At 42.0% G+C, this 25,755-nt stretch overlaps 1 protein-coding gene and 1 long non-coding RNA gene across 2 annotated transcripts; both read left to right on the top strand.

The window, feature by feature from the left end:
• The first annotated feature begins 267 nt into the window (after positions 1 to 267).
• Positions 268 to 2,180, top strand: LOC104437056 (cytochrome P450 71A9). The gene is made up of 2 exons (XM_010049929.3): positions 268 to 1,221; positions 1,343 to 2,180. The coding sequence occupies exons 1-2, from the start codon at positions 271 to 273 to the stop codon at positions 1,952 to 1,954; spliced, it is 1,563 nt and encodes a 520-aa protein (XP_010048231.2). The 5' UTR covers positions 268 to 270; the 3' UTR covers positions 1,955 to 2,180.
• Positions 2,181 to 22,875: 20,695 nt separating this feature from the next.
• Positions 22,876 to 24,905, top strand: LOC120288898. The gene is made up of 2 exons (XR_005546813.1): positions 22,876 to 23,441; positions 24,752 to 24,905. It is a non-coding gene; the product is annotated as an uncharacterized LOC120288898 (long non-coding RNA).
• Positions 24,906 to 25,755: the final 850 nt, after the last annotated feature.

Below are 25,755 nucleotides of genomic sequence, written 5' to 3' on the forward strand. Positions count from 1 at the left end.
TGCCATTAATACTTAATTAATCCATTTTTCTCCGATTTTGGCACTTAAGTGTACATTTCCTAACTTTTGGCACTTAAATGTCCTCTTGTGTCAAGTTCTGGCACTCCAATTGTCCACATCTCAACTTTTGGTCTACCAATCTAACAGAAAAGTCCAAAGTTTTTAATATGGTAAATAGGATGGTGAAAATGACACATCCGAAGCTTCCTATTCGCTCATGTACATCTCCCACTTCCATCTACTTAAGACTATTTAATCACCATACCTCCGATGAAACCTCTTCACACGTTGTTTTCATCTCTGATAATTTCTTTCCAAGGAGATCAAGCCATGGGTGTTCAGCTTATTGTGGCCCTCATATGTGCTCTTGTGATACCGATGTTACTAGTCTTTTTGATTGACACGAAAAAGAACACACGAGCATCTAGGAATCTCCCTCCCGGTCCTAGGAAGTTGCCGATCATTGGAAATTTACACCAGCTTGGCTCCCCGCCTCACCAATCGCTCACACGTCTCTCGAAACAGTATGGCGAGATCATGTTACTCCAACTCGGCGTTGTTCCCACATTAGTCATCTCGTCTGAAGATGTCGCTAGAGAAGTATTCAAGGTCCACGACATTGCTTTCTCCGGCAGACCTCCCTTTTATGCAGCAAAGTTGTTAGCATACAATCTTTCTGATGTAACATTCAGCGCCTATGGTGATTCCTGGAGAGAGCTCAGGAAATTATTGATCCTAGAACTCCTGAGCAGTAAGAGAGTCCATTTGTTTGAATACGTGAGGAAGGAAGAGGTTACGCTCATGCTCGATGCAATCACTTCTTCTCCAGGTGCTGTCAATATTGGTGAACTCGCGCTTCTATTGAATAACAACCTTGTGTGCCGAGTGACTTTTGGTAGCAAATGCCAGGCTATAGGAGGCGGAGTAAAGAGTGAATTTCACGAGACAATCCGCGATATACAGACGCTTTTAGGTGGCCTTTGTGTTGCAGATCTATTCCCACAGATGGCTTGGTTTAACAGGCTCAATGGCTTCAAGGCGAAGGTGGAAAAGTACTTCTGGGAGCTAGACAAGTTGTACGATGACGTGATCAAGGAGCACCAAGACCCTAAAAGGCCTAAACCCGATCATGAAGATCTTGTTGACGTGATGCTTCGGTTACAAAGGGATCCAAATCAAGCGATTGCCCTCACTAGGGAACAAATTAAAGGAGTAATAACTGTATGTTCCTCTTACCTTGAGTGTTCGACATATTTCCTTTTGTTCACTTCCGTATCACTCTATCACAAACTAGATCAAAAAATAAAAATATTGCGACTAATTGCTTGGGATTTTGTTTCAGAACCTGTTCAATGCAGGATCAGAAACCGCTGCGGCCACTATACTCTGGACAATGGCAGAACTCATCCGCAATCCAACTATTATGAGAAAAGCACAAGAAGAGGTTCGAGAAGCAGCAAAAGGAAAGTTACTGGTTGAAGAGATTGACCTTCCAGGACTCACCTATCTAAGATCAGTCATCAAAGAGTCATTAAGACTCCATCCACCGCTCCCTCTTCTAGTTCCAAGAGAGACAATCGAGGATTGCAAGATAAGGGGATACAACGTTCCTAGAGGAACTACTGCATTCATCAATCTGACAGCAATCGCCAGAGACCCAAAATCTTGGGAAAACCCAGAGGAGTTTAGGCCCGAGAGGTTCCTGAACAACTCCATCGATTATAAGGGACAAAACTATGGGTTTCTGCCATTTGGTTCTGGCAGGCGAGGATGCCCTGGCATAAACTTTGGTGTTGCGATCGTTGAGCTTGCACTGGCAAATCTCCTTCATCGGTTCAATTGGAAACTACCTGATGGGAAGAGTGTCGATGATATGGACATGGAAGAATCTTATGGCCTTTCGGTTCAGAAGAGGAATCCTCTTTGCCTGATAGCAACCCCCGTGACTGGTTGACGTTGTGTTCCAATGATACCAACAGAAAAGTTTGCTTGATTTGCTCCGTAATAATGCAGACTTTCTTCTGTCTTAGCATGTTGATTGTCTTGTATGCCTACTACAAGTTTTTCGGTTTCACTTTGTGGGAATTGCTGTTCCTAGATCTTGTAACCTGAATTATTCAAAAACTTTTGAACAGCAAAGATCTTAATAAGAAATGGATGCTTTCTTTCTTTGCGTGATATATTCATTTTTCTTAGTGAACTTCATTGTATCATTTTGGTTTCATGGACTTCCACCAGGGAAAAGAGGCGATAGAAGGTTGCAGCACAAGTTTTCTGTCATGTGGTAGTTTTGAGCTCCAATTTCAGTTAAGAACTAAAACTAGAACGATAGTGCTTGTATAGCTTGATAACCCATGTCTTTACTATACTTTTATTGTACCGACAGCTAAAAGACATCATTTGATGAGGCCGTTCATCTTTTGAACCAATCCTAGGAAATTAATAGATCTAGTTCCACAAAAGCATTAAGAACCACAATGAATTTCTAGATGCTCCAAACATCTTTTAAATAGTCAAAGGCAGCTGTGCTAAGCAACTTGTCTACTCAAGTCACGGAAGGAACAATAAACATTTATATTCCCAACGAGTTATTTGTTAAGAGATTAATAAAGATCAGGGACAGTAACATGGTTTGGTTATAAATTTGTGTGAACCCCTAGATCTTCCGCAGCTCAGCAACATTGATGATTAAACTAACCCAAAATAAAGCTCATTTCAAAGCATGAATATTACTTACCACTTTTGTGGACTACCCCTCCGTATGGATGGAACTAGATTTAGGGATATTGCCAAATTCGGGCCAATGACCTTCAATTGACTAAGGTTCTCACAAATCCATACCTTTCGCGATGTTGAACATTTGGTTTTCATTCAATTAATTCTATACAAATTTCTACATAATGAGTTGTCACTTACATATTTAGGTTGACTGAAAACCTACTGAGGTACGGGAGAATATCTCATTTCATGTGCAACTAGAGATCTTGAAACGGGAACTTGATTACATTAGTTCTAAGACTAATACCCTTCCGATTCCTAATTCAATTATGTGCAAACCAAAAAGTCTAGGTAGCCTATCAAAGATTTTTAGGATTTGTCCTAACTGTTCTAAAAGTGAAAATAATACTCAAGATATTAAGGTGCGGAACAAATAAACCAATATGGCCTCTAAAAGAAAATGGTAATCTAAAAGCTCTTATTGTAAAGCTCTAAAAGTTTGCTCAATTTTGGAATTTCAATTTTTTAAATATTTTTCGAACTTTAAGGGAAACTATTCAAAGAACTAGCAAAATTTTTAAGGAATTCCAATTTTTCTAAACGAGAAAGTTTTTTTGAATTTTTCTTTTATTTTTCCTGAATTTTTTTATTTTTTATTTTTATGATTTTTCAGATTTTTTCATTTTTTTATGATTTTCTAGATTCTTTGAATCTTTTTTTATAGTTTTTTTTATGATTTTTCTGATTTTCTAATGATTTTTTAGTGATTTTTATGAATTCATGAATTTTATGATTTTTAAGTGATTTTTATTATTACTATATTTGGGCAAAGGAATACAGGCCGGTAAACCCAACCTACCCGCTAACCCAATCTGTCTACCCGGACCCGACCCGCATCGGATTAAACCTAAACTTTTAAAGCTTTTTTTTCCTTTTTTATTGATTTTTTTATTTTATTTTATTTTATTTCTTCATCCCCTTCCCTACAGCTTCTTCTTACAAAAAGGCTCTCGAAGCAAAAACTTGGAGTGATATCAAATGTGAAGAGAGTGATGATGATTATGTTAATATTTGTCTAATGGCTCAATCAGAAACAGACTTAGACTCAGACAGTGAATCGATGTCACTATCAAGAAAAATATTAAATGGTACAGTGGATGCTCAAGACATATAACATGAGACTCAAGTTGTTTCATAAAGCTTATGCAAGTTAATGGTGGAAAAGTTTCTTTTGGAGGAAATAGTAAAGGCAGAATTATGGAATACAGAACTGTAAAGATTGGAAGTCTCATAATCAGTAATGTTTCCTTAGTGAATGGACTCAACTACAACTTGCTGAGTATCAGACAACTGTGCGATACAGGTTACAAAATCAACTTTCAAGAAGGAATATGTTTAGTAACCAGTAAAGACTCCTCTCAAACATTCACGGGGCAAAGACTTGGGAATATATATCTCTTGGATATCAAACCAGAAAAACCCTAATGTCTAATTTCAATTCAAGAGGAAGCTAGTCTTTGGCATAGAAAACTTGGCCACATCAACGTAAAGCAAATAGCCAAGATCTCTGCAAAGAAGCTTGTTCGTGGACTACCCAACTTTGACATACCAAAAATCTGAATTATGCACACCGTATGTATTGGGAAAACATGTTATAAACTTTTTCAAACCAATAAATCAAGTTTCCACTAATCGTATGCTGCAGCTCCTGCATATAGATCTCTTTAGACCAACCAGAACCCAGAGTATTGGAGTTTAAAGAAAAATCAAACTAAGGCATCTTCCTTGGATATTCAACACCAGCAAAGCTTACATAATATACAACAAAAAGACTCAATCTGTGGAGGAATCGATGAATGTCAAATTTCAAGACTTTATACAAAATCAATTGATTCAAACTTAACCTGAAGAATTTGAACATGCTCCAAACTCTAGAAAGTCTAAATTTCTAGAAGCAGCTCGACTTCATAATACTAGCAACGAATGATCATTGAAGAATCAAATGAAGAAAAAGATCAACAGCGACAAACCAATCAGCAACTGGAAGCACAAGTCTAGTCATCCCATAGAACTCATTATTAGTGACATTGATAAAGGAATTCGTACAAGATCCAAAAGGCGTGAAGAGTCTAGCGTTGTGGGTCTTATTTCTGAAATAGAACCTAAGAGCATAGAAGAAGCTTTAACTGATGAACGCTGGATTGAAGCTATGCAAGAATAACTCAGGCAATTCAGTATCAACGATGTCTATGAATTGACTCCTAAACCAAAAGTTAATATGTTACTGGAGCTAAATGGGTTTTCAAGAACAAGACGAACGAGAAAGGAAAAGTCATAAGGAACAAAGCAATACTCATGGCCAATGAATATACGCAAGGGATAGACTATGATGAGATTTACACACCAGTAGCAATGTTAGAAGCAATTAGATTCTTACTTGCTTTTGCTTGTTATAAGAATTTCAGGTTATTCCAAATGGATGTCAAAAGCGTTTTCCTAAATGGATTTATCCAAGAGGAAGTCTATGTAGAACAACCTCCTAGTTTTGAAGACCCAAGGAAACCAGACTTTGTATTCAGACTGAAAAATGCTTTATATGGTTTCAAGCAAGCACCTCAAGCTTGGTACGACAAGTTAAGTAAGTTTTTATTTCAAAATGACTTTGTTAAAGGTAAAGTAGACACTACCTTGTTTATCAAAAGAGAAAGCAAAAATTTTTACTTGTTCAAATCTATGTTGATGACATTATTTTTGGATCACCTAACGAAAATTTGTGCAATAAATTCTCTAAGATTATGCATGATGAGTTTGAAATGAGCATGATGGGTGAACTATCCTTCTTTCTTGGACTTCAAAGAAAACAATTGAAGGAAAGAACTTTCATTCACCAAGAAAAATATGTTAAAGAACTTGTTAAAAAGTTCGGTTTGGAGAATTGAAAAAAAAACTAATATACCAATGTCAAGTTCCTCGAAGCTGAACAGAGATGAAGGAGGAGAGAAAATTGACCAGAAGCTATACAAAAGTATCATTGGTTCACTTCTTTATCTTACTACTTCTAGACCTGACATATTGTTTAGTGTTTGTATTTGTGCCGGATTTCAATCAAATCACAAATAATCTCATCTAAATGCTGCGAAATGCATCATTAAATACGTTGCAACAACCTCTAATTTGGGTCTCTGGTATCCTAAAAATTGAGACTTTACTCTCCTTGGATATTAAGATGTAGACCTAGCAGGATGCAAAGTTGATAGAAGGAGCACTTCGGGCACTTGTCAATTACTTGGTAACAGGACAATATATTGGTTTTCAAGGAAGCAAAGTATTGTAGCTCTTTCAACAGCAGAAGCAAAGCATTTAGCTCTTGGAAGTTGTTCTCAAATCTTGTGGATAAAACAACAACTAAGAGACTTTGGAATCAAAGACTCATGCACTGAGATCAAATGTGACAACACCAACGCGATTAATCTCACCAAGAATCCAATTCTTCATTCAAGAGCAAAGCATATAGAGATTCGACATCATTTTATTAGAGATCACGTTCAAAATGGAGAAGTCTTGATTCAATTCATTGACTCAAAGAATCAACTAGCTAACATTTTTACAAAGCCACTAGAGAAAAGTCAATCCAAGCTTATTCGTTCCAGACTCAATATCTTAAAGTTTGAATAAGTTCAAATTCAAGGATAAAAATCTAAAGATACTCAGACTCAAAAGATCAAGATTCACGATAGTAAGTTATTTCTGTTTTAGAAATTTATCTTATGGATAAAATCTCAAAAAAGTACGTTCATCTATTAATCTGTAATTGATTGATGTTATCTTCCCCAATTTTTGTGATTATTGCAATCATTCCTTTTCGAAAAAGAAGCTATCTTTTTTACAGTTATCTATTTTTTTTAAAAGGGCAATTATTTTTTAAAATGTATTTTTTCTATTTTTCCCTTTACGACGTTCCATATGCTTCACTTCAATTGCTTTATATACCGTTTGTTTTCTTTCGCTTTACTCACAAAACCCTAGAAAGCACATAACTTCACCTTCTCTCTTTTACTCTCTTATTTAATCCTCAAAGTTTTCATCTTTCTTGTGAAACGAGTTTGGAATCTCTTAAAGACTGTGAGAATGTCTTTCCAAAGAAAGTCTTTACGGATTGCGAACATGGGACCACAACACATGCGTGAGGGTCCTACGCATTTTGACCTCACCGAGGAAGAAGAATCACCAAGACAGCATCAAAGTCCACAACATTCTCAATCACGTGAATCTGCTCAAGCTAGACCTCAGGATATTGATCATCGAGCGAAGGAAGAAATCATTGAAGATGCAGAACCTGTAAGAACTCAAAAACCCGCTTTTACCTTTAAGCTCTACTCTGCCTTGAAGGAGGGAGGTACTCCCTTGAATTTTATTGATGAATTTTTTAAAGAGAAAGGGTATTGAAATAAAACCCACTTTCTATGAATGATGGTATGATTGGGAGTTGCTCCTGCAAGGTTAGCAGAAAGAGCATTTGCAAACATTCTAAGCGATCCATGTGTTGGAGGTCTTAGTTAGCCAGATGGAAATGATTATGACAAGTTGTACACTCATTTTAAGCCTAAAATGGGTATTGTGGAAAATATTCGAAGCAAAAGGACGGATTTGTTCTGCTCTGAGGAACACAAGTGACTTTATTCTAAGTTGCTAAAGCAAGGGGTGATTAACCCAAGAAGTGTGGACTTTGATTTTCTTGATTCTTTGAATGTGAAGTTGCGAGAGAAATTCACTATACTTCAACTTGAACGATTATGCTCTGAAACGACAGAGGCTCATCTAGAACTTACTGCATACTTCTATTCTAATCTAAGTTTCTTGGATGCGAAGTTCAAAACTTGCAGAATGCTGGTCAAGCTTCTTCAGTTTCTTTGCATGATCAAATTCATGCCCTTACTCTTCAAGTTTAAGTAAATGTTAAGGGTGAAGAAGTGGCTCAGCTGAAGGAGGATTCGAAAAAGCTGGAAGGGATTGTCCAGTTAATGGGAGATTTCCAGCTCGTTCGCATTCCAAAAAAATCATATTTTTATTCTCTTTTCATCTCTACCTTTTTAATGCTGACAAAAAGGGGGAGATGGTGCAGATTTGAAATTTGACTCTTGTTTGACTTCACTTTTGATTGACTTTACTTTTGTTTGGATGTTTGGTTGTGACTAAATTTGGATTTTGATTGTTTGATCGTTTAAATGTTTGCTGCAATATCTTAAGCAATATTGGTATTCATTACAAAAATAGTTGTTCATTTATAGGACTAACTTACTTATTTCTTGTGGATGCAGATTTAATGCTATCTTTACTAAGCCAATTATCTTTTGTGAGATATCCATATTTGCTTGAGTATTGTCTTGCAAGTTAAAAATATCCAAATCTGCAGAAAAGTTTTGTCACCATCAAAAAGAGGGAGATTGTTGGAGAAAACTTCCGTATTTGTTTTGAAGTTGACAAAACGTTTCCATCAGTCTAGCTTGAAGACTTGCAGATTCTTTCATAAAAATCTGAAGACTGTTGAACCACCAGACTCAAGATTCAAAGTCTACCCTCATTGACAGCTTTTACATCGTCGAAGATGACTTATCCAAAATTCAGTATTTCTTTAAGAATTTGATTCTATCGACTGAAGAAGATCTCTTGGCTGGATATAGCATCTCAGAATCTATTATTCGTTTTGATTTTAATTCGGGTAATTTAGATCCGTTGAATGGCGAAGCATACTTGGAAGGTTTTACTTATGGAAACCTAGATCCTAATTGTATGGGCGAGCATGATTGATGGGCTATCGTTATATTCCTTAAATAACTCGAGATCTCCCTAATTGATTTTGTCCAATAGGTAGATTGGAAGAGCTCATTTGGAAAGTGCCAATGGTTATAAAGGCAATATAGAATAATAGGACTGCCACTTGCCTCGAGTCCTTGGAACGTGAGTGGCAGGCACGATTGTGGCGAGGCGATGCAATGGTGAAGCAAGCTGTGGGCTGAGCTGCTAGCTACACGGCTGAGGAACGGCACGCGGCGAGCTCTCCTGGCTGGCAGCGGGCTGAGGTGAGATGGTGATGGAGCTGGTGTGCGGCAATCGGCAGCTAAGCACAAGCGAAACGGCACGGGAGTTTGGGTGAAGTTTGCTAGAGACTTTGCTGTTGTAAATGAAGCAAAGGCTGAGCGCAAAGAAGAAGAAGAAGGGACGGTCCTCTGCTTCAGCTTCGTGAGTTCCAATTCTTGACTAATTAAGTCAACCTTTCTCTTAGCCGATGGCAGCTTGGACGAAGAGCAGCTGGAAGAGACGTGGCCATCAGCTGAAGTCTTCAGCTGCCACCTTCTCCCCTGCATGCATGGACGCGGCCTTCTGTATGTCTTGGTCTTCGTTTGCTGGCCACCGAAGGGAAAAATAACGCGGCTGCTTGCTGGGGTGACAAAGAAGAAGAAGGCGTGGCTGAAGCAATTGGAGTCAACGGTCTCAGCTTGCATGAGGAAGGGGCAGCTTGACGTGGCTGCATGGTCAACATCTTCCTTTTTGTTGACTGCCGAATGGGTTGGGAAATTAACGTGCTGAAGGTGGGGAGAAATTTCTTGGCTCTACGCTCATTGCTTGTACGTATGCATGGGGCGCCGGAGGCTGCATGAGGGACAACTTGGTGACGTACCACGAGAGCGAAGGTTGGTCTCGCTTGTAGCGTTACGTGAGAAAATTCTTAGACGAGACGATAAGCTAAATGGTGATCGGATCGTCATATGATGCGGCAAAGGCATAACGGTGAGGGGTAGGCCATAAAAATGTGACGAAAGGTGACGTTTCAACACGGAAATAGTAGTGTCAAAACGTCAGCCGTGCATGGTGCCAACGAAGTAGTCCGACGACAACTTGTCAACATGTCACAGACCATTACACACTCAAGGTCTGGCGAAATCCAGATGTCACAGATTATTTGTGAAAACTTTTTTTTTATTAAGAGTTTTCTAAATGTTGTTGAGATGCAAACATTTAGACAAAAAGCCAAGAGAGGCATGATTTGGTTGGAGCAAGGCTTGGTGGGTTTTATGTACAACTCCTCTCACATTCTTTGTGTGTGCTCATTCAATGTGGGACTCTTGGCATTCACTAGACACAACAAAAAGCATAAAAGGCTGGATACCACAAGAAACCAGAGAGACAAGCCATACATCAAGAGTCCCACATCAAATAGGCACGCAAAGACCGTAAGACTAGTTGTGTATAAAAGCCAGGTCATGCCCCAACCTAAGCATAATTTTCTTGGCCTTTTGGTTAAGATTAAGTATAATATTTTTTAAGTTTGTGAAGTTCACACAATGTTTGTAGCATTTTGATCTTTTCGTGGGTAAAAGAGAGAATGCTTTTTGTAAGGGAATGGAAAATAGATTATCATCACTTTCCGGTTTTGTGACTAGTCGTTCTGGTTCTCAGTCTTACAAAAGGGGAACTGGTCCTACTCAAGAGCCAGGCCGAGAACCAATCGTTCCAGTGATGGTCACGTTTTCCTGTCACTGCATATCTCCTTCTGCTCACAGACGTAAGTGCCACGGGTCGATCAATTTCGGTCGATCAAACACCGCGCGGCCTTAGGATCAGTGATCCCAAGTCAGCCTTACACACACACACGCTCGAACACAAGAACTGAATGGGCAAAGAGAGTGTATATTGCTTGTGAACGAACTGATTACAAAGTGGGAGAGGGATCCCTATTTATACAAGAGTGGGTCGCATCTCGGCCGTGGATTGTCCCTCCGATCCAATGGTTCATTTTGAATCCATATAATCATTACAAGCTATACAACAGGCTACTCGAAGGCTACTCGATGGTCTGCACCCGGCAGGCCCTTGGGAAGTCCATGGGTCGCGCGCGTCATGCCTTGGGCAGACCATGGGCGTGTGTTAGAAGCAAGATCAGGGTTGCAGATCCGTCTGACACGCGACCAACCGAACCGTCATGGGCTGCTTGAACACCGCTCACAGGGGTCGCTCATGGGCTGCGCATGGGCCTTCCGCTCGTTCTGCTCATGGGTTGTTTGTGGGCTGCTTTCGGGCAGCCCCTTGTACATGACACGGCCCCTCACGGACAATCTTGGATCATGCTTCGTCCGTGGGCCGTGTCATTCTCCCCCACCTAATCTGGCGACGCCGTCGTCGCATCCGTGGCATGGAAGGCTTCGATGTGCCCCTTGAATTCCCATAGAGCCTCGGAGGGTTCCTAGCTTGCTTCACTCTCAGGAAGGCCTCTCCACTGGATGAGGTATTCTTTCCTTGCTGCCCGATATTTCTTCCGTATGATCTGATCCACCATGATACACTCAACATCCCGATCATAAGAGGTCTTCACCCTAAGGGGCACTCGCTGCGATGTGCCCCGATCCGGATCATCCTCGTCCACATGAAACGGTTTTAACATGCTCACATGGAACACGGGGTAGAGCCTGAACATGGGCGGTAAGTCCATCTTGTACGCCACCTTTCCAATCCGTTGTATCTCTCGAAAAGGGCCTTCATAGCGACGGATCAACCCTTTGTTCACGTTTCTGTACCAAAGGACGAGGTGCAACTTGGCTAGCACCAAGTCCCCGACCTAAAAATCCACATCCCGTCGCTTTTTGTTAGCCCATTTCTTCGTGCGTTTCGCGGCCCTATCCAGACACGCCCGGGCCTAGTCCGCGTGTTCACCCCATTCCTTAGCGAGCTTATATGCGGACGGGCTGCTTCCTCGATACCCTGAAGCGATTGCGCTTGGCGTGAGCAGCTGCTGCCCGGTCACGATTTCGAACGGGCTTTGGTTCGTGGACTCGCTCCGCTGCAAGTTGTAAGAAAATTGGGGCACGTTGATCAGCCGTGCCCAGTTCGCTTGTGTATTGCTCACATAGTGCCGAAGATAGATTTCCAGCAGTCCATTCACTTGCTCGGTTTGCTCGTCGGTCTGTGGATGCATGCTGGTGGAAAGGTTGAGACTCGTCCCCAGCAACTTGAAGAGCTCGGTCCAAAGTCGTCCGGTGAACCGAGGGTCGCGATCACTCACGATCGTGCGTGGAACACCCCAATACTTGACAATGTGCTTGAGGAACAGCTTGGCAGCTTCCTCGATTGGGCAATTCATTGTTGTTGGCACAAACGTCGCATATTTGGAGAGGCGATCTACCACAACCATGAGAGCCCGACACCCTTCGGATTTGGGCAAATTCACGATGAAGTCCATGGAGACACTCTCCCATGGACGTTCCGGGATAAGCAACGGTTCAAGGAGCCCCACGGGGGACCGTTGCTCTATCTTGTCTTGTTGGCAAACAAGACACGTCCGCACGTATGTCTCCACATTGTCTCGCATGTGCGGCCAGTAGTATTGATCTTCAACAAGCACCATGGTGCGGTGGATTCTCGGATGTCCTGCCCATTTGGAGTCATGGCACTCTTTTAGGACTTCCTTTCGAAGTTTCCCATGGAGCGGCACATAGAGTCGCTGTCCTTTGGTGTAGAGGAGGTCATCCTCAAGCCAAAATATCCTCGTCAAGCCTTTTTGGGCGTATCGAAGGAGGGCTTGGGCTGCTTGATCATGCTTCAGCCCCTCCTTGATACGATCATCCCACGGGCAATTGGGCCTGCTCACCACGTTGGCTAATTCGAACTTCCTGCTTAAGGCGTCGACCACAGAATTGGACTTTCCGGGCTTATATTCCAGCACATAATCAAACTCGGCCAGGAAGTCTTGCCACCGAGCTTGTTTCGGACTGAGCTTCTTCTGGGTTTGGAAGTAGCTTGTAGCCACATTGTCGGTCCTCACGATGAACCGGGACCCCAAGATATAGTGCCTCCATGTGCGAAGGCAGTGCACCACCGTGGTCATCTCCTTCTCTTGGACCGTGTATCGTCGCTCGGCATCATTCAACTTTCGGGATTCGAAGGCCACCGGATGACCTTCTTGCATCAAGACACCACCGATGGCAAAATCAAAAGCATCGGTCTCCACCTCGTATGGTTTGGTGTAGTCGGGCAGCATAAGCACCGGATCTTTGGTCATGGTCCGCTTCAACCGCTCGAACGCTTCTTGACACCGATCCATCCACTCCCACGGCCTTTCTTTCTTCAGCATGTCCGTGAGTGCCACGGTGAGGTGCGAATACTCCCGGATGAAGCGCCGGTAGTAGTTCGTGAGACTAAGAAAGGATCTCAGCTCAGTCACCTTCATTGGTGGCTCCCAATCAACAATGGCACGGATCTTGGCCGCATCCATCCACACACGTCCGCCCCCAACGATGTGCCCTAGGAACAAAATTTCTTTTTGTGCGAAGGCACACTTTTCACGTTTCACATACAAGTCGTTTTCTCGAAGGGTCCGAAAAACTCGACTCAAATGCTCAATATGCTCTTCGAGCGTTCGGCTATATATCACTATATCATCAAGATAAACTACAACGAACCGATCAAGGAACAGATGCAGTACATTGTTCATGAGTGTGCAGAACGTAGCTGGCGCATTAGTCAAGCCGAATGGTATGACAAGAACCTCGTATGATCCATAGCGGGTCACACATGCTGTCTTCAGCTCATCCCCCTCAGCAATCCGCACTTGATAATATCCCGATCGAAGGTCGAGCTTGGAGAACCAACGGGCTTCTCCGAGCTGATCAAACAAGTCAGCAATAAGGGGAATCGGGTACTTATTCTTGACGGTCAGCTTGTTCAATGCCCGGTAATCGATACACATACGGAGGGATCCGTCATGCTTCTTTTGGAACAAGATTGGGGCACCGAACAGGGCCTTGGATGGCCGAACATATCCATCATCCAACAGCTCTTTGAGCTGTTTCCTCAACTCCTCCAACTCGGGGCCATGCGATAGGGAGCCATGGCCGGTGGTCAAGCATCGGGTACCAACTCGATCCGATGGTTGACCTCTCTCCGAGGAGGCAGCTTCTTGGGCAGCTCGAGCGGCATCACATCTTGGAAGGCATCGAGGACTCGGGATGCTTCTTCCGGTACCGAGCTTTCCTCCGCGCCCTCCTCCTTCAATGCCGCCAAGAAAGTCACCTCGCATTTCTTCAGCCCTTTGGCTAGCTGCATGGCAGATAGCATCTTCCTATCGTGTCCCGATTCACGGTAGATCGAGACCATGCATTGTCACCGCTTGTCCATAATGCATATGCAATCCGCGAAGGGCATGACACCCGCATTGATCCGGTCGAGAAATCCTAAACCGAGTATGAAGTCATAGTCATCAAGGGGAATTACCTCGATATCTTCCTTGCTGGTCCAAGGACCCAGGTGGAACTCCACGCCCCTGGCCATGCCACTGGTCGGAACTTCTCTGGAATTCACCGTCTTGAGCCAACCGGACTCATTTGCCTCGATCGGAAGATGCAGCTTCTTCGCGGCCTCTTTGGATATGAACAGATCGGACGCCGTGGTATCCGCGAGTGCGCTCATCATGGTACCTCCGATCTTCACATCTACGAACATCATTCCTTTCGGTTCTTTGGCCTTCTTGGAGGCCTTGATTGTTCCAAGGATCCGCAACAATCCCAACCGCGCCTCCTCTCGCGGCTTGTCCTCCTTGCACAGGGCCGCCAACTTTCCTCTCTTCGGGCAATCCGAGCCATATGGGGACCGTCACAAAAGAAGCACTTGTATGTGCGTACCTTGCGTTGGTATCCTCCGTTGCTCGACTCGGGTTGATTCCTATGAGGAGTCGAAGGCAGTCTGCCAGCATTTGGTCGAGGGAACCGGCCTCGATCTCCCCCACCAATGGCCTTTTCTCTCGGTCGAAAGTCGGGCTTGGCGGCGGTCGCCGGCCTATATTCAACAAGGGACTCGGCCACAGAAGTGGTTATGGTGAGGTCCGTTGCATTGCACCGTTTGAGCTCCTGTTTGACCCAAGGTTTGAGTCCGCCCATGAACTGGTGGAATGCCTCCGTCTCGGTCATGGACGGGATTTGGAGTAACAGCTCCGAGAACTGCTTCACATATTCATGAACTCCACCCTTCTGCTCTAGGCGCTTGAGTTCCCCTCGGGCTTCCTCCTCCGCATAAGCGGGATAGTAGGTTCGCCGAAATTCCTAGACGAACTGAGCCCATGTCACGATAGGATCACCATTCCTAACATCCAACTGACGTCTCCACCACAGCAGCGCATCATCAGCTAAATACATGGCTGCGGTGTTCACCTGGATCATGTCGTCGGTTGTCCCCATGGTCTGGAAGTATCATTCCATGTACCATAGGAAGTTGTCCACGCTCTTTGCCACCCGGGAGCCCTTGAACTCCTTTGGTTTGGGTGCATCGGGACGGGACTGCACAGTGATCACCCCCGTTCACGCGTGCTGCTTCAAGCTCCACGAGCTTGCCCTTCATCTCCGCCATTTCCGCCCGCATGGCCGCCATCGCGGCTTCCCAAGTCTCATCCCGCTGCTGCAGCTCGTGCATGAAGGATCCTTGCACCTCGACACGAAGCTCTCCCATGCCGGCTTGGAGCTCTTGCACTTCGGCCAAGAACTCCTCCCTACCGGCTTCCGCTCCATCAACGGTCTGGTGCAGGTCATCCATAAACGCCTGGACGTCTGTGACGGTCTCCTCTATGGCCGTCAGACGGTTTTCCAGATCCCTCTTCGGATCCCTCGCACACGAGGCAGCACGGGCCTTTTTTGACCGGGTAGCCCTCCTGGCTGGATGCCCACGATCTTCACGCTCATCGCCTTGAACGACCAAAGCATTAGCGCGAGGATCAGCCATTTCATTTGGAAATGATGGCTCTGATACCACTTGTCACGGGTCGATCAATTTCGGTCAATCAAACAGCGCGCGGCCTTAGGATCGGTGATCCCAATATAGCCTTACACACACACACGCTCGAACACAAGAACCGAATGGGCAAAGAGAGTGTATATTGCTTGTGAACAAACTGATTACAAAGTGGGAGAGGGATCCCTATTTATACAAGAGTGGGTCGCATCTCGGCCGTGGATCGTCCCTCCGATCCAACGGTTCATTTTGAATCCGTATAATCATTACAAGCTATACAACAGGCTACTCGAAGGCTACTCGATGGTCTGCACCCGGCAGGCCCTTGGGAAGTCCATGGGTCGCGCGCGTCATGCCTTGGGCAGACCATGGGCGTGTGTCAGAAGCAAGATCAGGGTTGCAGGTCCGTCTGACACGCGACCAGCTGAACCGTCACGGGCTGCTCGAACACCGCTCATGGGTCGCTCATGGGCTGCACATGGGCCTTCCGCTCGTTTTGCTCATGGGTTGTTCGTGGGCTGCTTTCAGGCAGCCCCTTGTACGTGACACGGCCCCTCACGGACGATCTTGGATCATGCTTCGTCCGTGGGCCGTGTCATAAGCGTATGCAAAGTAATGAAAAGGGAATAAGGCTGGGCTTTGTTTAAGCTCTGCTAGGCTTTCAAGAAAGAAAAAAAAAAGGACAGAAATGAGCTTAGAAGGAAATAAAGAGATGGGCGAGGGAATTTTATAAATAAAAAAAAAAGGCTGGACGCATCGGCTTATCCCGATCCAAAACCTATTTAAAAAAATGAGTCAGACCCCTACCCGAATTTGTTGTTATTATTATATTACTTCTTTTTTGTGCGAAATAAACGAATGCCTACAAGACCGACAAAAATTCGGGCATCAGCAACCACCTTCAAAGAAAGATATGATTTCGAATTTTCCTACCAGCAGCTATTCTTGGATATATTATATGGATAAAGACCAAAGAAATATTTGACTTTGGTAGTTTTTGTCATGTGCAAAAGATATGCTTTAATGGATACCTACTTTTTGCTTTCAGTGCTTTTATCTTTTTATACCAGTGATTATGGCTGTAGCTTTGCATGTCAATTCAACATTATTGTCTTCTATCTAATAGATAGATATATACTGGAAATGTTTATTATTTGTGTTGATCATTTGTTCGACATACAGATCTCTTTTGGTTAGACAAGAGAGGAATAGACCATTTCACCCTCTTTGCAGCAAGTATAAGATACATGGGAATCGATAAGAAGTACATAATAGATCCAGATGACAGAATATTTCCAGATTACACAACTAACCACGTAATGAAATACTTTGCCTTTTTGTCTGCCTAGTGGACTAGATAAAACTCTTTATTCATACTCATCTGGATGCTGAGACAGTAGACTATTAATCAATCTGATTACCATCCATTGCAGGGTCTTATAATGAGCAAATGTTAATTTAATAGAGAAAGGAAAGATTACCCAAAATGAAGCAGAATAATCCAAACAAATCTTCACATAATCCAAGAAGGAGCAACGGAAATAAGTTTCTGTGGTAGTCGAGTTTGGTCAACATATACCATGTTCAATTCATGGGGTGTATCGGCTTATTGGAATCTCAGAAGCTCTAGAAAGAATAGAAATTCGATTCGCAATTTCCATGTTGCCTTTTCCCTGGGCACAAGTCAGTGATGAAGCCAAGCCACTCACGAGTTTTAGCATGTTGTCTTGTCACCTGGTTTACTTAACTACCCCTGGGTGTTGACGAAAATTGATTTGCATACATGGGATAGAATCCTCAGGAAAAGTGAAACGGCATAACCAGAGTTTCAGAGCTGTATGTGTTCCAAACGTGGATATAGAATTTTCATGTAGTTGGGAGAAACCTTTGCACCAGAACTTCACTTGAATTGTTCTTGGGGCTTCTGGAAAGGTGGAACTAGCCTCGTTGCCAATGATTTGCCAATAGAGTATTAATGAATCTCTTTATCTCCATCGCGAATCATCTACAATCAACTGTCACCATCTCCCGTTTTATATAGGAAATTTAGCGTGGCAAATTGACGCTAGCTGCTTCTGAATACAAGCAAAAAGTTTTATCTTCACTTGTTACATTAAGGAAGCTCAATTTAACCAAATGTAACGCTGTAAGAAACTTGCCTACTGTCTCATGTAATCTAAAACCATACAACGACGGAGAATCGTCATCCTTTCATATGACTATCTTATCTTTCTTACTCAAGGGAGATTATTACACCATGAATTTTCAGCTCATTGTCACCCTTGCAATTCCTCTCATCATACTAGTCTTGTTATTGCTTTTGATTGATAAGAAAAAGAAGATGGGAGATGTTGGAAAAAGATAGCTTCGAATCAATAGAGCAATCAAGTCAGACTTTGAAGCGTGATATTATTTTCTTTAAGGATTTATTTGCTCTATAATATTACTAATAGTCACAAACAAATATCGTTCATGATATAACAAATTCTCAAATGAGAATACTATATAGCAATTCTAGTATATCTTCAATGTCTCTCTAGTAAAAAGTTGAAAAGATGGTTGTAGTGTTGGAAAGAAGACTCGAAAAATGATTTCATACTCATTCATCCGAAAATTGACACACACACACACACACACACACACACACACACACACACACACACACATATATAAGTCGGTCTTAAAGAATATAGGCAACTCTTCACGAAAGGTTGCAAAGTAAACAAAGGTATCCCTTCAAAAAAAGTCGTAAAATGAACAAAGGTATCCAAGAAGTTGTAAAATGAATGAAAGCAACTTTTCGGGAAATGTTGCAAACTGAACTAGTATAATTTCCAAAAGTTGTGTTGAACATATATAAAAATTCAAAATAATAAAAAAATAATGATTTTATTTTTTAAATAAATATAATTCCGAATTTTCTTAATATACAAACATACTTAATAAACAAAAAAATGTTAAGTTAACTAAGAAAGCATAATAAGTTAACTGTACGAAATAAAGTAAAAATAAAGGTTTAGCCACAGGCACAAAAAGTGTTAAGTGTGTCTAATAATCGCACCAAAATCACACACTTATTTGTGCACCCGCACACGGATATTATGGGGTCTAGCTCACACTCATCCTTTTCTTTAAACACACTAGAGAAGGCTCGCACTTATTACTTGGCCCATCTCCTCCCAACTTTCCTATGTGGAATAAGGAAAACTGCACTTTGTTTGTTTTACAAATAAACTTCCAACACGATATGCCTGGAATCCCCCTCCCGGTCCTCACTCCATCTACTCACTTATTAAGTTGGCTATGATTGGATACCTTCATCTACTCGGCTCCTCACTCCATCGCTCATTCATGCGCCTCTAAAAGGAACATGGACCAATCATGTTCCTCCAGCTCAGCTCAGTCCGAGCTTTGGTCATCTCATCAGATGATGTGGCTACGGAAGTAATCAAGACCAATGATCGCGCCTTCTCTAGCAGACCAGCACTTCATGTCGCCAAGAAGATATCATATATATTTCGGATGTCGGGTTCAATGCTTTCGGTGATTCCCGGAGAGAGCTCAGGAAAATGGTGAACCTAGAGCTACTCAATACTTAGAGAGTCCAGGTATTTGAGTCAGTGAGGGGGGAAGAAGTGAACAACATCATGTGCCGGGTCACTTTGGAGAAGAAATGTCAAGTCGAAGCTGGCGGTTTTAAGCGCAAATTTCACGAGACCACCCGTGAAATACAAAACCTTATAGGAGGGTTAGTTTTACTGATATCTTTCCATGAATGTCCTGGTTCAAAAAGCTCAGTGGATTGGAAGCAAGGCTTTAGAAGAGCTTTAGGGATCTAGATGAGCTGTACAACAAAGTGATCGAGAAGCACCGCGACCCAAGGCCTGAACCCAATCATGAAGATCTTGTCAATGTGTTGCTTCTTTTGCAAAAGGATCCAAATCAAGCAATCTCCCTCAGTAGCAATAACATAAAGGTGTATTAACTATATGCATCTCTTGCACCAAGTATCCAATATCTCTTGATCTGTATTTTTTCCCTGTCCTTTTTCTAAATTATTGAGTATTCCAATCTTTTGGGTGCTCGGGACATGTTCAATGTGAGTACTAATACCTCTTCTGCTACTACACATTGGGGCGTGGTTCGTTCTCTCCATCGACAGGATGGTATGGGGCTTCCGTGCATTTCCAAATCAAGTATGTTGAGGAAGACACAAAGCTCTCTTAAAGAACACACATTCTTTTTATTAGAGACACTTTCCACAATATCAATTGGGAGAATTTATACACACACTAGAGGAACTAAGTGCACGCCCAAATAGGAGCACTTGGCTATTTATAAGCCTAAGAAGGAGGCCAAGATATTTCTAGAGAAAATTTCTTCCCTTATGTTTTAAGAGAATGCTAGATGTGGCCAATCTATTAGCCACACATTTCTACTTAAAATATCTTACAAGAAAATATCTAGATATTTAAGTAGTAACCTAAAAAATCAATAATTATAGTACAAGAGACAGGCGCAACGTTTTCTTCAATAAAGTAATCTTGACGAAGCTGTTGGTCATGATATGGATGACTTTAAATGTAGCTCTCTGAGGCTGGTTTGCTTGATCTGGCAGTATAATGGTTATTTCTTTATAGGGACAAATAGGAGGCCTGTTGAATTTGTAGAAAGGAAGTGGGACATGGTTCTTGTTAATGATGCATGGATGAGCTACTTTGTAAATTCATATGCCGATTTCGTTTCACTAGCAGCAGCGGATTATTGGTTTAATGAAGCTTCAAGAACTTGATCCTGGACATCCATGTAAGTTCTTTAATTACTGGAGTAAGTAGGATCCTCTCTTTATGGAGGTTGTGAATAGAGCTTTGCACTGTAAGGAACATAGGGCATCAGTTTTTGCTTTTTGTCAATTACTTTCCAATGTTAAAGATGCCCTGAAGCTTTTAAAACGGAGCATTCCCATTAGTTTCCTCAGAATATGAATCATCTTAAAGTGGATTTCTTGCGTCTATAGCAGACAATACACTCGGGCAATCCATATCCTTCCATTCTGCGGGAGGAATATCTTTTGAGATCTAAACTTTGGAAGCTTCAATCCTATGTAGAATCTTTTTGTAGGCATAAATCGAGAGTGCAACGGGCTAAATTGGGGGATCAAGACACCGCTTATCTTCATAGAGCACTTAAAAACATCCATGGGGACCGTCAGGTATCTCACCATGGATGAAGGGGAGGGGAAATAGAAGAGCAAATATATGTTAGTTCTGAATGCTATTGACTTCTCAAAATGTCTCTTGGGCAATGTACACTTATCTCTGTATCTTGTCTGAATGCTGTACTGAATTGTAAGCTAGTAGACGATCCGCAGCAAAGTTTAACGATGCCCATAACTCGGGAAGAAAGTAAAGAAGCTTTAATGTCTATGAATGGAGATCAGACCCCTGGTCCAGATGGTTCTACTGCTCATGTCTTTACATACACTTGGTCCATTGCAGGTGAGGATTTCCGTTGCCGTGACTTTGCTATTGATTGTCGGTTTGGGGAGTTGCAGGGCCTTAGCTCCAAGAATACTACTGCAAGGCATAAGCACCTATGGGCTAATTGGCACATCATGTGGAATGTGGATTGAAATAAGGGCATTTCCTTGCTGAAGGCTAGCCTGTTAGTTGCTTTGTAGTCCAGTAATTTGGGCTTTGTCGCTCTTGCTTTTCCTAAGTTGAGATTGGTTTAGTTGAATTGTTGTGAATATGGGCATGTAGTGGCATTAATCCCCACATTTCTATTGAAGAATAGGAATGAAGCACATAACTCGCTTATACGGGAAAAAAAAATACTCTAGATATCATATGAAAGAGAACCTATTTGGCATATCTTTTAACAACAGCTTTAACTACTAAAAAAAATGAGTGAGGTAAATTTTGTTTTACAAACACCTTATAAATTATAATACCTCTATAGTCGCATACAGATTCTAAGAAATTCCCCTATTTTAGCTTTTAATTATTGTGGATATTAAACATGAAGACACTCCCAGGTTCTGGGGTGACCATAGTGTAAATTTTTTGCTTTTCCATTTATTTTCCGTTTGAAATTCAAAATTAATTTTACATAAATCCACAATACAAGCTGTGACATCTTGAAATTTGACCCTATCTTGAATATATGAAATGGGCATTTCGTCGACACTCCTATGGTCCTCTAAGTTCGACACTCACGAGTTAACTAACCTATAGGTGAAGCAGTTAAGAGATATAAACGTGGCAAACTTGAGAATTTGATCGGAAATCTATCGCTCAACTGTGATAATCGGCAAGGGTCAATACTATGACATCTTGATTTTCGAGTTCTGTTTTCGATTGAATAAGCTGGACTTTTCATCGACGTGCCAATAATTCTTTTCTCTAAGTTGGCCACTCATGAGATAACTAGTCTATTAGGTGAAGTCGTAAAGAATCTAAACGCAATAGACTCAAGAATTCGACCAGGAATCGACTACTCGACCATGCTAATCTGCAAGGGTCATTACGGCATTGTCAAAATTGACCAGAGACTGGAGATAGGTCGGTTCGACAAAGGCATGTGATTAATGTATGGGTGATTCTACCTAATTGCAAAATTATTGTCGAATGGCACTAGAATGATTTTTTTGTTATTTCTGTATCTTGTGCCCATATTTGAAACCTCGGGATTTTCATGACAACCGAGAGTCACCAATGTGTCGAAGATGTACAATGTGACTCGAAAATAATCGACCATGGGTCAATTGCATCAAAAATTCCTAAAAGCTACCTAGTAGGCTAGGTTACGCTAAATTCGCACCAGATTGAAATTGATCACAAATTTAAACCCAATTTCAGAAATTGAAAGTTCTATCGTGTCACGATTCATTTTAGGAATGTCGACTCATCCTCCGAAGATTTTTCTGCAAACCGAGATTTTTGGCGAAAATTCAAAGTAGAGCCATTTTTTAACAAGAAAATCATAGGACCATTTTTTACCACATTTTTTAGATTCAAGTTAGACAAATTGATAAGGAAAAATCATGAGAGGGACAATGGCATCTTAGCTGAATTTATAGGGACCGAATTGAGTCCAATTGAGGGAGAATTGAGGAGGAAATGAAGTGGATTTGGGGGAATTGGGTCCAAAATTCGTAGGCCTTGGGGGACTCAATATTTTGGACTATTTGGAAAGTGTGTGGGGGAAGATGAGAGCTACAACTTGGCCTTGGATGACAACTAAGGTGGTGGGGGCATGCAATGAGTGAAATGGATAGAAGGCATGGACTTTTAAGGCCAAATGGTGGTCCCCCTTCAGCTAAGCAGCCATCTTCTTCCTCCTTGCTCCTCCTTTATCTATTTTTGAGGCATTTGAGAGCTTGAAAGAATCAGAGAAACCAGCCCTCACATCACCCTCTCTCCCCTCTTTAGCCCCAAACAAATTTGTAGCCCTTTCTCCCCTGTTTTCCTCTTCTTTATGTTTTTGCTCCAGCTAGCCTTCTTGTGAAAAATTGAGTTAATAGTTGCCTTCCCATGAGAATCAGCCTTCATGCCACCCACCATCGTCTTTAGGACACCCAAACTGTACGGGAGGACTTGGCCGTTCGCCGGACAGAGCCACCGGTTGACTTGCTGGTTGGCCAGAAGTTGCTGCTCGTCGGTTTGTCAGTCCGCCTACCCACCTGCACTATTTCACGATTTCAGCCTTTTTTGTCCCATTCCAACCATTCCTCCACCCAGCCCAGCTACCAGTAGGTCCCCCTCGCTGGAGTTCCAATTAGCTGCCCATCTCCTTTTCCTTCTTTGTTGTTCGGTTTCCAGAGTTGCAGTGGGAGGCAGTGTTTGTTGTTGCTGTTCCAGCCCTAGACTACCTTGGATCGTCATGGTTGAGATTCCCGAGTGTAGCCTCCATCGTCACCATCGCGTCCGTGTCTCCAGCCCGTTTAACGAGTGAGTTTAGCTTATAATCCCTTGATTAGTACCTAACTTGTTTAGGGTTGGTTTAATTAGTGTTAATTCTAGTTTAGGAGATTTAATTAAGTTATATTAGTCCTAAGATAGGTGGTTAGATGAATGGCTAAGATTAGTTTAATTTAATCTTGCTTTATTTGCTTAATTGTGGCTTATGTGCTTAATTAAGCTTGGTTAACTTTAATTGATTAATTGCTTGCTTTAATTAGTGTTTTTAATGACTTTTGGATTTAATTTATTAGTTATTTAATTTTGAAGTTTAACTATTCACGAAACACAGTTCACGAAACACTGTTCACGAAACACTGTTCATATAGTAATGTTCGTGCGCACTGTTCACGTGCATTGTTCACCCGAAAATGAAAAATTGTCTAAATTTATGTGTTTTGATCTTATGAGGTGATTTGAGTGTATAAATGCATGGGTATCCGCATGAATCGAGTGATTTTTACAAAAAATGAATAATGGATTGTCCGAGAGACATTGGAGATGGAGCGCTTTTATGAGATAAGGATTTAAGGAGGTATGTTTACATGATCGCTAAGTTGAACCGTCACCGAACAGAAGTTTGGGGGCGATACTGATGGGAGTCGGAAGCTAGTCGCAGTAGGTTCTAGACCGATGTCCCTTTTGGGATACCGTCTAAACAAAAGTTTTAGATGTAGCTGTGCCCAATAGGGCGGGACAAAGCCCGATTTTTATCGATTGGCCAGCAGAAGTCAGATGATTGCTAACTGGAAAGTTAGCTATGGCCAGTAGTTCATTTATAACTAAAGCACGAGTGAGGGTTGAGATGGTTGGGCCTTATTATGAGGTAAAATTGTGTGATGCGGTATGGGACGTGTCATAACGATTTTACCTTATAATTGGGACCCGTGCGATTGATCGATATGTGTTAGGCAAGAATGCATTATAATCATAGCGTCATTAGTTCTAATTATGCATGAGTTGAGCATATTGTTTATGGCACGTATACATGAATCGATAATGTGCAGGGTATGGCAATGGTCAAGTGAGATCGCTTGTGATACGACTCGTATGTGATTGATGAATTGTATCATCTAATGGCCATGTGCATTGCATGCATTGTGCTGGGATTCAACGTGCAGGGTATGGCATACCAAGTAAGGTTGCATGCGAATCGATTTGTTGACTGTTAGTTGTTAGTCGGGGCATGTTTGTGGGGTGGTTCTGGAGAGATATCTCGAGTTAAGTTGGTGTTCTAATCGGGCTTAGAGGAGGACTCACTGAGATTTTAATTTCATTGGTTATTGTATAACCATTTTCAGGTCTCTAGTATGAAGAATTCGAAGCTTGAGGTGGAAAGGTCAGGAGTATAGATGGCTTAGTAGTTCTTCTTGGAGATAGATTTCTTGTACATAGACCTTAGAGTTGGCCTCTATGTATAAACTAGTTTGTTTATGAAAAGTGTTCTGGTGAAAATGGTATCCTACTTTTCTATCCCATATTTTTGTTGTATGGGGATTTTATTATACGCTTCCACATTTGCAATTAAAAGAAATGGTCGGCAATGAGTCCTGGGACATTGCTTTCTATCGACTAAGGAAAGGGTTGTTGCGTGCCCGGGGTTTGGGCGTGACAAATACGACACCATTATAATCGATTAGTGATCGGATATAGGTCGATTTGACGGAAACACACAATTGAATTGCGGGTGATTCCACATAATTGCGAAATTCGCGTCGAACGACACTAACCCGATTTTCTATTGATTTTATACTCGGTACCCGTAATTGAAACCTTGCGATTTTTATGACAACAAAGAGTCGTCTACGAGTCAGAGATGCACAAATGTGGATTGACAATTATCGATCATGGGTCAAATGCATAAAATCTCTAAAAGCTACATAGTAGGTTAGGTTGTACTAAAATCGCGTCCAGTCAATTTTCACCATGAAATTGAACTTGATTTCGGAAATCGAATGTTCGAGCATGTCACAATTTATTTTTGGGACATTGTCTCATCTTTTGGAGAAATTCCGTCGAGCCCAGAGTTTTTGCGGAAAATCAAATTTGGCAAAAAGAAGATAGAAGAAATTCGGATGGGCACCTTCATTTGGTTATTTGGCCACCAATTTGGTTTGTTTTGTAAAGAATTGAAGGGAAATTCGTATGGGCTACTGCCATGGGACTTTTGGCCACCAAAAAGAGTTCGCTTGTGAATATTTGGAGGGAAAATTGCCATTGGTTGATGCCTTGTCAAAGAGGGCTGAAGACTTTGGAGGCTTGGGCACTTGAGTGCCAAGATATTTGGCTTGGCTTGCTATTGATT

Source organism: Eucalyptus grandis, chromosome 10, assembly GCF_016545825.1.
Source record: "Eucalyptus grandis isolate ANBG69807.140 chromosome 10, ASM1654582v1, whole genome shotgun sequence".
Classification (NCBI taxonomy): Eukaryota; Viridiplantae; Streptophyta; class Magnoliopsida; order Myrtales; family Myrtaceae; genus Eucalyptus; species Eucalyptus grandis.

Coding starts and splice junctions, on each gene's coding strand:
- LOC104437056 (XM_010049929.3), top strand. CDS start 271: ATGAAACCTCTTCACACGTTGTTTTCATCTCTGATAATTTCTTTCCAA. Junction 1,222..1,342: donor AAATTAAAGGAGTAATAACT/GTATGTTCCTCT, acceptor ATTTTGTTTCAG/AACCTGTTCAATGCAGGATC.